Source organism: Sphaerodactylus townsendi, linkage group LG04 (assembly GCF_021028975.2).
Source record: "Sphaerodactylus townsendi isolate TG3544 linkage group LG04, MPM_Stown_v2.3, whole genome shotgun sequence".
NCBI lineage: Eukaryota > Metazoa > Chordata > Lepidosauria > Squamata > Sphaerodactylidae > Sphaerodactylus > Sphaerodactylus townsendi.
In genome coordinates, this window is record NC_059428.1 from 139,765,239 (window position 1) to 139,779,077 (window position 13,839).

Here is a 13,839-nt window from a genome sequence, read left to right on the forward strand (position 1 = left end):
GGACGGTCTCTGTGTTTATCCATACAGTGGTCTGAAGTGGGCGATGGAAATTCTCTCTTTCCCAGGAAACTCCTGGGGTGGAAGGAGTGGAGGATTGTTGGAGCAAAACTATGTACGACTGATCTGCCTAAACATCAACAAGAGACACGAGAGGGGTCAGCCCTCCAGACGACAACGTTCAACGTTTTCAAGGCAGACGGGGGGAGTGAGATAAGAATTCAGTTCATTCTCCTGGGAAGGAGCAAGCCCCCCCCCCCCTTGGAACAATTCCTTCAACTCCTCTGATGGCATCTGGCCAAAATGTTCTCGCAGTGTTGGGGGGTGGGGTGGGTAGCATGGGGGGGGGGGGATGACAGGGAGATTCCCCTGCTCAGGAGAACCTTAGAGCAGCCCTGCTGGATCAGACCAGAGAGGGTCTATCTCAGTGGTGGCGAACCTATGGCACGGGTGACAGAGGTGGCAATCAGAGCCCTCTCTGTGGGCACACGCAAACAGGGTGCCCCCCCCCCACATCTAGGTTGGACTGGGCCACTGGGCTCGATTATTAGCATTAAACCTAAGACCAAGTTTTGGGGAAGCAGTGTAGGTAACCCTGTTAAGCGCTGTTAAACCCCACCGATTTTCATGCGAAGAACAAAAGCGCAATCCTTTACCTGGAGTCAGCTCGGTAGCTGGCATTGGGGCTTGCTTCTGAGTAAACCTTCCTAGGGTCATGATTCACCGTAGAGATGCAAGGTTGCTTCAAAGCAAAGCCACTGACTACCACCAAGCTTACTCCTGAGTAACGCACGGCTCAGAGCCAACCGTGTTTTCTAAACTAAAACCTGAGTATTCAGGTTAAATTGCCATGTTGGCACTTTGCAACAAATAAGTGGGTTTTAGATTGCAGTTTGGGCACTCAGTCTCAAAAAGGTTCACCATCACTGGTCCATCTAGTTGTGCATCCTGTCTCACACAGAGGTGAACCAGTTCCTCTGGAGGTCCAACACCAGGGCACAGAGGCTGAGGCCTTCCCCTGATAAGAACCTCCGAAGAGCCCTGCAACGGCCAACTAGTTCCTGGTCACAGAGGCCAAGGTTTTCCTCTGAGTTTCCTGATAGCGCTGGAATTCATAGGCTGACGTCTGCTGAACAGAGACTTCCCTTTACTCACCTTGGCCGGTAGGTATGGATGGACCTCTCCCACAAGCGTCATCTCAATGCTATCTATGCCTACGGCCATCGTGGCATCCACTGGCAGCGACTTCCACAGTTTTAATTCCTCACAGAGTACAGAAGCCTTTTCCTTTCCGTCTGTCCAGCTCTGTGTGTGTCTCAAGCGCAGCCAAGTCATGTCTGACTCGCGGCGCCCCTGAGAATCAGTCGGTGCTCTCTCAAAACGGCCTATCATTACCAGCCTCGCTCAAGTCTGGTAGACAGAGAGCCGCGCCTTCCTTGATGGAGTCCATCCATTCCATGTTGGCTCTTCCTCTTTGCCTTCAACTTTTCCTACCATTACAAGCATCCCTCCTATGTTGCGACGTTAGGAGTGTGGTGCCTGCTACAATGTGCACAACCGCATACATTTTTCCTGGCTCCCAGCCTAAGCCCCTCCCCATGGGGGCCAGGCTCCTCGCCCGCCCTCTGGCCCTTTAAGACTGCAGCTCCACACTGGCTGCCTCCTTTGACTCCCGCCGGCAACCTTGCGCCCACCTTGGCCTCTCCCCTGCTCTGGGCTCCCAGGTACGCGTGGCTTCAGGGCTGTGTTGTGCTACGCCTTTTCACCCACAATCTGGGAAGTCACGGTATGGAAAGCTGCAATGTGGGACGGACGACTGTATTGTCTTTCCCAGCGGTTCTTGTCTTCTCATGATGTAACCAAAGTATGATAGCCTCAGGTTAGTAATTGTGGTTTCTAGGGTTTGATTTGATCTAGAACCCACCAATTGAAGGTGCGTTCGAAAGGGGGTTTGTTGCTCCTATTGCCCAATGATTTAATTGAATGGCACACACATACACACACACCCCGTCAAAAAATCCTGCTTCCTCAGCATGACGGCCTGGATTCGGTCTCTCGTGGGTATTTTTCAGGCTGAAATTTGTACATGATGTTTCGCTCAGTTTTTAACTATTACTGTAAGCTGCCTTAAGCCACAAGGAAAGGCAGGATAGACATATTCTAATAAACAAATAAGACTGCCAAGTAGTATGCTGATTATTCAGGAAAACATAAGGAGCTGAGAACAACTCCCAAAGATATCCCTCTCACTCCAGTATTTTTAGGGGTCTCTCTTGACCGATTCCACTCCTTCGGACCTCTCTTGCTGACAAGGAATTGACTTTGGGCCCTCTCTTGATTGAACACTGAAATTTGGCGAATGCATGGTACAAATACCTCAAACCACTTGGAAGCGGAACATTCAGGGCTCTTGCAGAAATCATAGCAACGTAGACTTGGACAGGCCCTCCAGAATCATCTAGTCCAGCCCTCTGTACAATGCAAAAAATTCACAACTACCTCCCCGCACATAGCTCCAGTGACCCCTGCTCAATGCCCAAAAGATGGTGAAATTAAAAAAAAATCTTCCAGGAGGTTTAAATTCTATTTCCTAGGAACCCGTTGGGACTGGGAGAGGATGACGGAGCCACAGAAATGATGGAGTGGAGCTTCACTCAGTTGAATTTGTCTCAGGGGCCGGGGAGATGCTCTTCTGAAGCCTGCAGCAGCATCTGGGGCTCTCCTTAAGAAAGGGCGGGTAGCAAAGACAACACAACCACACCATGAGAACAGCAGTAAGCGAAAATATTTTACATTCCTCTGAAATCCTTTACACAAAAACCCTGCCAAAGTTTCCCCGCCCCTTCTTCCAAAGAAGCCCTTGAGAGACACCAAAGAACCCCCACCCCCCACAACAGATGTGCGTACGGCTCCAGGTTCAAACGACATACACACAGCGATCACACGCAAACAAATGCTGGAAGTTTACAAGCAGCAGGCTGGGCCAGAGTTTCCACAGAGCACTCAAGCCTTGGGAAACAAACCCAAATGGATGGAGGCTGGTAGAAGAGTCTGCTCAGGTGGGAAAATCACCTCCGAGGTCCCCTGGGGTTCATCGCTCCTTCCTCCAAGCAAAAGCTGCAAGCAGTCTGTGCCCCCCCACCCCAACCCACCCCACCCCCGGGAAAATGATCCAAAACGGAAAGCAAAAAGTCTCTCCCAAGTTTCCTTAACTTTGCTGCAGTGCAGATAGTGCGGTTCAAACAAGTGGTTTCTCTCTCAGTGGCTTTTAAAAAAGAAGTGGAAAGAAAAAACGGGCCGGTCCTCCAAACCCCCTGGCTACTGCCCTCTCCCCTGCGACAGAGCCCCCCACCCCGTTTTCATCACCGCCTACGTCCAATGCTTAGTTTATGTGAGACTCCTCTCTCCTCTTAAAACAAAACACAGGATCTTAATCCTTTTAAAAAAAGGCGCCGACAGCCGGACTGTGAGTTGCTACTACAGGGTCATTAATGGGTTCCGTCAAGCGGTGCAAATCCCTTTTGCGCCGCTGTCACTGTTGCCCGTGGTCCAAATCGGAAGAGGCGCTCCCTTCCGTTTCTGTGCAAGCGTCTGTCTCCGTGGCGAGCGGCGGGATGCAGCCCACGGCAAGGATACAGTCCGTGTCGACCGGCGGGACCAAGGTGAGTGACTCGATGCCCAGGGAATCCGAGCTGTTGGTGGAGATGAGGGAGATCGTGGGCTGCTGGGCAGGAATCAGGCTGGGGGATAAATTGGCCGTCTCCGTTTCGAGGCTCCTGCCCGGGATCTTGCCGGATCTTGAGAGAGGCGCGGAAGAGTCCTCTGCTTCCAAGTGACTGAAAGACGGAGCCCCAGAGTGCTCCGGAGCGACCGCATTGTCTGTGAAAGGGAACGTGGAAACAAAACGAACACACGAAGTTATACGTTTGTGCATCACAGCACGATAAAAACAGTATCAGAGTTTGAACGCTCTGGAATAGCACAGGCAGGGAAGAGCGCCATTTAAAAGTTGGATTTCCAACCAAAATCTCAGTCTGGCCGTTGCCTCACAGTTATCCAAACACGAAGCCAAACCAGTTACTGATACATGAACCCAAGGAAAGGAATGCAAGATGGGCCACAACCCCAGAGACATCGATCAACAGGACCTCCCTGTATTCCAAGCACTGCTGGGGTCATGACCGTGCTGCAAACAGGCAGACAGAGAGTTCTGCCTATCTAGAGCAAGATATGAACCGGCTGCGTGTGCTTGCCGGAGAGAGAAATACCCAGAGGAAATCTTTCCCAGACTGAAAAACGCTTTTTCAGTAGCTTCCTTTTGCCTTAGGAATGGTATTCACCCAAGAATCTTACTAGCTTTTGGGAAGAAATGCTTTTATGTTCTTGAAGAAGACTTCTGTGAAGCCTGGAAGCTTAAAGTGATGAACATACCAGCAGCTCAGTGTCTTCGGAGACGTACTGAATCCCAAGTCTGCGGGTCTTGGGAATGTTTAGTCTGATGAAGAGGAGATTGAAGTGGGATGGGGTGGCTCTCTTTCAGTATTTGAAAGGCTGACACTCAGAGGAGGGCCAGGAGCTGTTGGCAGCAGAGGACAGGACTCTCCAGAATGGGTTTAAATTAGGGGCAGGAAGGTTCTGACTGGATATTAGGGGGAAAAGAGTTGTGAAACGGTGGAATCAGCTGCCCAGGGAGGTGCTGAGCTTCCCCTCCTTGGCCGCCTTTATGCAACAGCTGGACAAACACTTGCCAGGGATGCCATAGGCTGATCCTGCATTGAGCAGGGAGTTAGATTCGAGCAGGGGTGTCCAACTCTGGTGCCCCAGATGTTCATGGACTACGATTCCCATCGGGCACCAGAGTTGGACACCCCTGGACCAGATGGCCTGTATGGCCTATTCCAACTCTATGATTCCATTCATGTCCCCAGAGTTTATCTTTCTCTACAAATCATGTCCTGACCTATATCAATACCTGACGTTTCTCCCAACTGGGTAACATTTATTCATTTGCTTAATTGAGACCCCGCCATTCTCCTCAGTTGGAGACTCCCAAGTGGCTGACTTCATTCTCCGCTCCTCCGTTTTGTCCTCAAAACAACCCTGCGACGAAGGCCAGTCTAAGAGCACATGACTGGCCCAGGGCGTCTGGTGAGCTTCCTCAGCTTGTGTGGGGATTGAAACCTGGCTTTCCCACATCCTAGTCCAGGGGTCTGCAATCTGCGGCTCTCCAGATGTTCGTGGACTACAAATCCCATCAGCCCCTGCTGTATGTTATAGGGGCTGAGAAGTGGGATTCCCATCAGAGATCCCACAGGCTTATCTAGGAAAGCCCCTACTGAAGTCTGAGCCCTAATCTGACTTTTCGGAGCCACTGCACCACAGGGGCCACTTGGGTCTAATCAGACCAGGAAAACCGGACAAGGGAATTTAAGTCTCCCTCCCCTCGCAGTCCTGTAAATCCCCCCCAGGGGCTCTGCCGAGAAGGGGCCACACAGGGTCAGCTGTGTCAGGACTGCAATTCCCAGCAATCACCAGTTCCCGCCTTTTTGCTTTGGGAGCGGGAAACAGGGCTGGGGAGCTACAGCAAAGCGAAACTACATAGCTCTGTCAGCACCAATGAGAGACCAGGAACAGGGGGGGGGGGGAGCTGATTGGTTGCTGTCTGTTTTTGTTAATAGAATAAACACTGGAACTGAGGACAAGAATCCTCAGTTCCAGCACCCTGTAGCTAAAAGGTAAAGTTTCCCCTTCAGTCGTGTCCGACCCTGGGGTACCACTGCAAGCAGTGATTTCATAGGCAAGCCTCTTTTGTGGGGTAGTTTGCCATTGCTTTCCCCGGCTATTCTTTACCCCCTAGCTATGTGCTAGGTACTCATTTACCGACCAAGGAATAAATGGATGGCTGAGTCGATCTTGAGTCAGCTGCCAGGATATCTGACCCACAGGGGGCTCGAACTCCTGACCGTGTGAGTTGCAGTGCAAGCACTTAACCGCTATGCCAAGCGGCTCCTTACCCTGTAGCTAGGGCGACCCAAATCAATAAAGTTCTTCTTTTTAAGCTGACTTTGAGTGGTGTTCAGCCTTACAAGCTGCTACCCTTGGCACCCCTGAGCCCTCCAGCCCACCATTTCATGAGTCTCCACTTTCCAGAGTGCCCCAGCATTTCTCTGCTCAGAACAATCACCTTCAGTGGAGCTGGAAGGACCCATTTGCCCTTGAATCGCAGATCAAAACAGGCCTTCGAAAAGCCCTCCGATCCAATGCACCTCCCTCAAGTGCCGCAGGAACGGAGAAGGGCCAGCCCTCGCCCAGCTGTGCCTGATTTGATGCGCAGGTGTCCAACTCGCGGCCCTCCAGATGTTATGGACTACAGTTCCCATCACCCCTGCCAGCAGCATGCTGGCAGGGGATGATGGGAACTGTAGTCCATAACATCCGGAAGGCCGCGAAGTTTGACACCTGTGGATTAGAGAGACTCAAATGATACACTCAGCGCTGAGAATGTTGAATGGAACGGGGTGGGGGAACGGAGGAGGAGGAGGAGAGTTGTTGTCTTTCTGGGAAGATCCATGAATGAATGAAAGACAGAAAGCGAAGCCTGCTTAGAAATGAGTATCCCACGTCACACCATTCATATATTAAACATGGCAGTGGATGTTTCCTGGCAAGTCCGCAAGCTGGGGCTTTGCTTTTTTAAAAAAAATCGGTATCACCAGTAGAGGAAATTTGCTAATGCAAGAGCCGCCAGTCAGTCATACCTGGCTCTTGTGATGCGTCATTTCTATGAACAGGATTTGGGTACAAAGTATTTAGCTTTCCTAGAAGATCTGTTTCACACTGTTTCTTTTTTTTAAAAAAAAACCCTTTACATCTCGGCACACTGGAGCAACCGGGGGAAGTGGGCTGAACTAGAAGGTTTGGTTTATAGGGAATACAACCAGAACACAACACACAAAAAAGAGGTCACAAATCCTGATGGGGACTAGCGGCAAAGAGGGCTGTCTGTGCAGCAAAGTGCTGTTTGGGGCAGCTTGGAAAACACACAAAGAGGAAACAAGTTTATAACAAACTCCATGAAAAAACACACAACATAATTAAGATGGCTTTTAAAAGGACAGCAAAATATACATCACAGAATCATAGAATTCATGGAGTTGGTAGAGGCCGCAAGGGCCATCAAGTCCAACCCCCTGCCATGCACGGACACACAATCAAAGCACTCCTGACATATGTTCATCCAGCCTCTGTTTAAAAACCTCCAAAGGAGACTCCACCACACTCCAAGGTAGTGGATTCCACTGTCCAACAGCCCTGACGGTCAGGAAGTTCTTCCTAATGTTCAAGTGGAATCTCTTTTCCTGCACCTTGAGCCCATGACTCCGTATCCTAGTCTCTGAGGCAGCAGAAAACAAGCTTGGTTCCTCACCAACATGACATCCCTTCAAATATCTAAACATGGCTATCATGTCACCTCTTAACCTTCTCTTCACCAAACCAAACATACCCAGCTCCCCAAGTCTGTCCTCGTAAGGCATGGAGTCCAGACTTTTTATCATTTTGGTCGCCCTCCTCTGGACAGTTCCCAGCTTGTCAATATCCTTCTTGAATTGTGGTGCCCAGAAATGGACACAGTATTCCAGGTGAGGTCTGACCGATGCAGAATAGAGTGGTACTATTACTTCCCTTGAACAGTTAATACAGTTGTGAACAGTATACCTAGGCTTTAACTCCATATTCTAACCCTATCTTATACATTAGTTTAACTCTTGGACTGAACCAGGGAATGCTGAAGATTTGAGAACAGGGGCCTGTTCTTGCAGGTCTGTTTCAAAAATCTGCAATTCCCAATCCTATTACGTTGCTTATTGGTGATTCCACCCCTGTTGACTGCGTTGATCAGCATGATGTATTCCGTCTTGGCTCTCGGCGAGAAGAGCAAATTGCAGTAATGTCATGAATTTTAAAAAAATAAAATGAAATCTGTGAGTCAAAACAACACATCTGAAAGGCTGCCTAAAGGGCAACACCAGATCTATGCCTGCGCCCGGGAAGGGGGGGGGGGGTCCACAAGAGAAGCGAGCAACCGAGGCTGAGGGATGCATGCCAATCCCAGGCATTCAGGGGAAAAAAGACAACAAACATTGAAAAGAATGCTCCCCACATCCTGTAACAGCAGTATCTGAGCATGTGCAGTCGCTGTGAAGGGGAATAATAAGAGAATTCGGGCAGCATGCTCGATTGCCACAACAGCCCAAGAAGCAGAGTGACTTCAAGCAGGAGAGGGGACACAGTTTGCTTTGCCTGGGGGGTGCAGGAAGCTTTGGAAAGCCAGACAGGTGGGGAGGACAACAGGAAAGCAAACTTTCACATCCTGCATGTGAGCTCCCATAGGCACCTGGTGGGCCACTGCGAGTAGCAGAGAGCTGGACTAGATGGACTCTGGTCTGATCCAGCAGGCTAGTTCTTATGTTCAAACAGGTGGTGGCGTGGTGGCGGTGGGGACAGGGATGGCAGGCAGGCAGGTGGCAATGCAAGGAAGCACAGCAGAGCAAACAAAGCCTCAGTGGAGGGAAGGCCCCAAAAGGGAGACAGGCAGTGGAGGAAGAGCAAGAGAGAGAGATTCCCCCTGCCCTCCGAGAGCCACGGGGCACGTTCCCACCTTCTTCCTTCCTGCAAGTTCAGAACTGTGTGCCACGTGTAAGCCTCCTTTTCCAGCTCCACGTGCCTGCCCCTGGCTGCTTTCCATGAGGAGGAAGAGCCGTAAATGTTTTCCACAGGAGTGGCAAAAAGAGAGGTCGAGAACAGCCAGAGAAGAAGGCCCCCAAACCCCCAGTGAGGTTCTCTTTTTTGGGGGGGGGGGGCAGGAGGGCCCACAATTCAGGACTCTTCACTTCCCCAAGCTAAAAGGTTGTCGGGAGCATGCTTGGACCGGAAACCTCTTTGCCCCACGTAGAACGGCGCGACCAACTTCAAATTGAGCATAAACTCAGCCCAGGTTTCTTGGAAGATGCACGGCCCCAAGGGATAAGGCCTGCCGTGCCAGCGACTCATTTTTGCTGGCACGGAGGAAGGTGGCGGAGATGCTCGGTTGACTTTTGCCGGTGCGCAGGGGTGGGGGTGGGGTGGGACAAATGAAGCACACGCGGATAGACCTGCCTGGAGGGGTTTGGCTGCTGCAGCGGCCGCTGGAACGCTTAAACCCAGTGTCCGCCACGACCGTCGGCCTCCGAGGCACTAAACGCCTGCCGCCGTCCTTTCCTGCCAGGCCTGACTAGATAGAGGGAAACACAGCAAGACACATCACAGGGATGCCTTCACACCGCTGGGGGGTGGGGGAGGTGCGGCGGGGGGAGGGACAGAAAGCAGACAACAAGTTAGATTCGCAACAAGAACCAATGCAGACAGTTGCCTCTCTGGTGTGGGCCTCTCCCTCTCCCCACCGCCCCCTCTCTGTGAAAGCTTCAGCAGATTGCAAACATCCCCTCTTCCTTGGACACCCCCCCCCGCCAGGCCTGCTCAGCGCCAAAACACACAGTGCCACAGGCAAAACATGCGTTGACTCGGTGACCTGCTTTAAAAATGAAGCCAGAGCCATCTTTTACAGATTTTCTGGTGGGTTAGCAATATTCCAGGTCCACTTAACGGTAATAAATTGTGTGAGCGGCTGCATGTCCCCCCCACCCCTTCCCACGCTGGCTATAAATCAGAACGCAGAATAAATCCTCACAGTTAGCTAGAGATGGGAAGGCTGAAATACTGCACTTGGAATCTGGTCAAACCTAATTGCAGCCTGTTATTATTTTTTATTAAAGGATCCAGCGGTGACCAGTTGACTTGGGGGGTGGGTGGGGCGGGGTGAGAAGTGACAACTCAGCATGCACACGCAGACGGCACAAAGGTTTCGTGGGAGGGGGACAGGACATTTGGGGAATCTCTCATATGCTGCTTTAGCCATGCAGGACAAGCAAGTGTGGGCGCCAAAGAAGTGCGTGGCCGACTCTGTGAGCCAGAAGAGATGCGGCTCAAACTGCCAGCTTCTTTGTGGTCTCACAACTCTCTTCTGAAGCCCCAATGGAACCCCCCAAAGCCCATTACAGGAAGGCACCCCTTTGGCCAGCTCCGAGTAGCTCTGGGGACCCCTGCCTGGTGCTTTGCGATTCAGGCACACGCAAAGGATGGAAACTGGCAGACAGGATACGAGCCACACAGGAGGACGGGCCAGTTACAGGGCAGCGTCAAGACAAGTGGGCAAGCAAGGGGAGGAAGAGGTTGCCAACCCCCCGGTAGCGGCTGGAGATCTTCTGGGATCACAGTGAATTGCTCGGTGACAAAAGATCAGTTCGCTGGAGAAAATGGGCGGGCTCTAGAGCATGATATCCCACTGAAGGCCCACCCTTCCTTAAACCCCACCCTCCTCGGATTCCACCCCCAAAACCGGCGTGGCATAGTGGTTAAGAGCAGGTGCACTCTAACCTGGAGAACCGGGTTGGATTCCCCGCTCTGCCGCTTGAGCTGTGGAGGCTTGTCTGGGGAACCAGATTAGCTTGTGCACTCCAACAAATGCCAGCTTGGGCTGGTCACAGTTCTTTGGAGCTCTTTCAGCCCCACCCACCTCACAGGGTGTTTGTTGTGGGAGGGAGGAGGGAAAGGAGATTGTCAGCCCCTTTTGAGTCTCCTTACAGGAAAGAAAGGGGAGATATGAATCCAAACTCTTCTTCTCCTCCAGGTATTTTCCCACCCAGAGTTGGCAACTCTAGAAGGGAGGGATTTAAAAGGGAGAAGTGGCTGACAGGAAGGGAGAAAAGCACTTGTGGAGGAGTCTTGGACGGCAGGGATTCGGCACTCTCCATCCATCTCCAGTTCATGGGTGGGAGGGGGAAACTTTCCACGCTCTGCAGTTTTCCCTTCAATCACCCCAGCAGCCTCACCGTTCTGCATCCCATGAGGCTGAGAGAGAGCTACCTGGGGCAGGTGAGCACAAAGCCAAGCAGAGACAGCGCGCTCCGAGCATTCACCTTCAAACCCAGTCTGATACGCAGCCTCTGGCTCCCCAATGGCCCGCATTTCCCTGCCCCTCGAGATCTTAAGACTCATCTTCAAAGCTCTTTATTTCCACTTGGGTTTTACAAGATGACAAAAAACAGCTAGAGGCAACCGGGGATGCTTATGAGACAGTGTTGCTAGTAATCTGAAATGGATGCACTAAATAAACAAGTGAAGATATCCCCGTACTTAAGAAACAGGCTATACTCTTGACCACCGTGCAATCCACAGGTTAGCAGTGCATTTGCCCTCAAGTCTTTGAACATGAGGGGGGGCAAAATTCTGCAACCAGCCAGCTTCTGGAGGGGGGGGACAGAGGTGTACAGCCTATAGGGACATAGGGTCACCCGTATCCCTGGGTGCACACCACTCAGCCCCATCTGCAGGGAGGCGGGGGGGTTCAGTGGCGGGTGGCTGTGGTGCCCACTACCGCCAAGCCCTGCCCCCAACCTCCATGCATGGAGGCCAGGGGGCGGAGCTCGGCCTGCACGGAGCTTGAGGGTGAGCAGCCCTGCCCCCGAGCCCCGCCCCTGGCCTCTGTGCAGGCCAGTGGGCCAGGGCTGGGTGGCCCCAAGCAAGAGGGGGGCGCCCAGAGAGGGGGTTGTCTCTGGGCACCATTTCCCCCTGATACGCTGGGGATGGGGGGGGGGACAGTTTGCAATTAAGGGCACTCTAACTCCGTGGTGGCGAACCTTTGGCACTCCAGATGTTATGGACTACAATTCCCATCAGCCCCTGCCAGCATGGCCAATTGTAGGGGCTGATGAGAATTGTAGTCCATAACATCTGGAGTGCCAAAGGTTTGCCAGCACTGCTTCATGCAACTTTTTCAAGTGACCCGCATTTCAGCAGGATTTGCAGTGGGATCTGCCTGACTTGCTAAGGGACCGGTTTGTCCTTTTGTTTGCCGCTGCGCCCTGCATTAGGCACAAACGCTGCAGCTTCTCTGGAGAAGCCAGAGAAGATTGTAAAGGAAGCAATTTCACTAATTCAGCAACCTTCTTCTCGGAGCGACCCAGAGGCCAAAGTGCTCTCCAGTGAACCTTAGATGAAGAATCGTAACAATTGAGAGAGCGAGTGAGCAGGCCTGGATTGGATTTTGGACCAAATGAAAGCCATCAAACGTTTGCCGTCAAGGACGCCCCGGGATTTTAGGGACTTTCCTGACCGTCAGGGCTGTTCGACAGTGGAATGCACTACCTCGGCGTGTGGTGGAGTCTCGGAGGTTTTTCAAGAGAGGCTGGATGGCCATCTGTCAGGAGGGCTTTGATGGTGTGTTCCTGCAGGACAGGGGGTTGGACTTGATGGCCCTTGGGGGTTTCTTCCTCGGAGAAGGATTCTATGATTCCAATTTTAAAAACCCTAGCTTTTGCTTTCCACGTCTATGAAGCCCATTATCCGTTTTCTCAGGAGGGGGGGAGCTGTTTGGCTGGCACGGTGGAGAGGGGAGCTCATGGATTGCATATTACTAGTTGCCAGGAAGACGCCCAAAAAGTCAAGTTTCCCTGCAGAGAAAGTCCTACCACATTGAGCCAGCGCGGTGTAGTGGTTAAGAGCAGGTGCACTTTAATCTGGGTAACTCAGTTTGATTCCCCGCTCTGCCACTCAAGCTGTGGAGGCTTATCTGGTTAACTAGAGTAGCTTGTGCACTCCAGCACATGCCAGCTGGGTGACGTTGGGCTAGTCACAGTTCTTTGGAGCTCTCTTGTGGGGGGTGGGGGGGAAGGGAAAGGAGATTGTCAGCATCTTTGAGTCTCCTTACAGGAGAGAAAGGGGGGATATAAATCCAACTCTTCTTCTTCTTCTACTGCCCCTTACAATACCCCCAACCTAGCCTTGGGCCAAAATTGCAACACCAGCAACCAAAAAAATCTTCCCAGCCTAATCCCCCTCCCAAAGAAGTCCCAGATATAAATGTCCTATCTACTAAATCTTAAAAAGGAAAATTAATGCTACAGAACCAAGAGAGTCTCAAATAACTTGTTCAATGACACACAAGTGAACCTGTCTTTCTAAAGAATGAAACAGTATTCAACTCCAGTGCAAAACCAACTGTTTTGGTTATAGGCGTGGCAGGGCAGGGGGGGTGCACAAGTTACAATTATGTCTCATAAATTTTTTGGGGATTGGGTACAGAACAATTTTAGGGGGTTGCCTTCACATTTGGGGTCACCTGCCTTTCAGGTAAATTCCCAAGCATCACTAAGTGCTTCTTTTACAAGCTCCAAAGTTATTCCGCTGAAGTTAATGCTTTACTTGGACTGCGTGGATTTACAGAGAACTATAAACAATCCACTGTGGCCTAGGGAGGGGTAGGGTGCGGGTGTTTTCCAAGGAACTGTCCCCTCCCCCTGGGATTTTTGAAATTGAAGTAAACTTGATGGATCTGGCCTTTGTTTGGCAAACTCCTCTTCTTCTTCTTCTGATGGGAACTACACTACCCAGAAAACCTTGGGGCTCGCAAGGTCTCCCGGGTAGTGTAGTTCCCACCAGGGCCCTTTTCAGTCTGGACTGAACACACCACTTTTCAGCCTGAACTTTTTCAGGCTGAACTAAGGTAAATGGAGGGAGGGCGTAGGGGTGTGTGTGGGGGGTGCCGTGGGGGGAAGGGAGCGATTTTCTGGGAGGGCCCAGGCATGTGCCCTGTGTGCAGCACACGCCCCACTCCCTCATAGCTTTGCCTAAGGTGAGAACCAATGCTTTCCCTAAGTTCCTGGCAACCGTTAACTCTAGACATGCCAAGGAATCCATTCAAAAGCCCCCCCCCCTCCCCCGGAGAGCTGGACACCAGGAAACACC

General features: G+C 51.6%; 1 protein-coding gene across 5 annotated transcripts in view; it reads right to left on the bottom strand.

Moving 5' to 3' along the window:
• Nucleotides 1-2,764: 2,764 nt before the first annotated feature.
• CLEC16A (C-type lectin domain containing 16A) overlaps nt 2,765-13,839 on the bottom strand; it is a 93,402-nt gene continuing 82,327 nt past the window's right edge. For 4 of the 5 annotated variants that reach the window (XM_048494328.1, XM_048494329.1, XM_048494326.1 and 1 more), the window contains one exon: nt 2,765-3,876. In XM_048494328.1, coding sequence (XP_048350285.1) covers nt 3,530-3,876 — 347 coding nt within the window. In that variant the 3' untranslated portion in view covers nt 2,765-3,529. Of the gene's footprint in view, nt 3,877-9,153; nt 9,269-13,839 lie in introns of all 5 variants that reach the window. The other variant, XM_048494330.1, reaches the window with a different exon arrangement.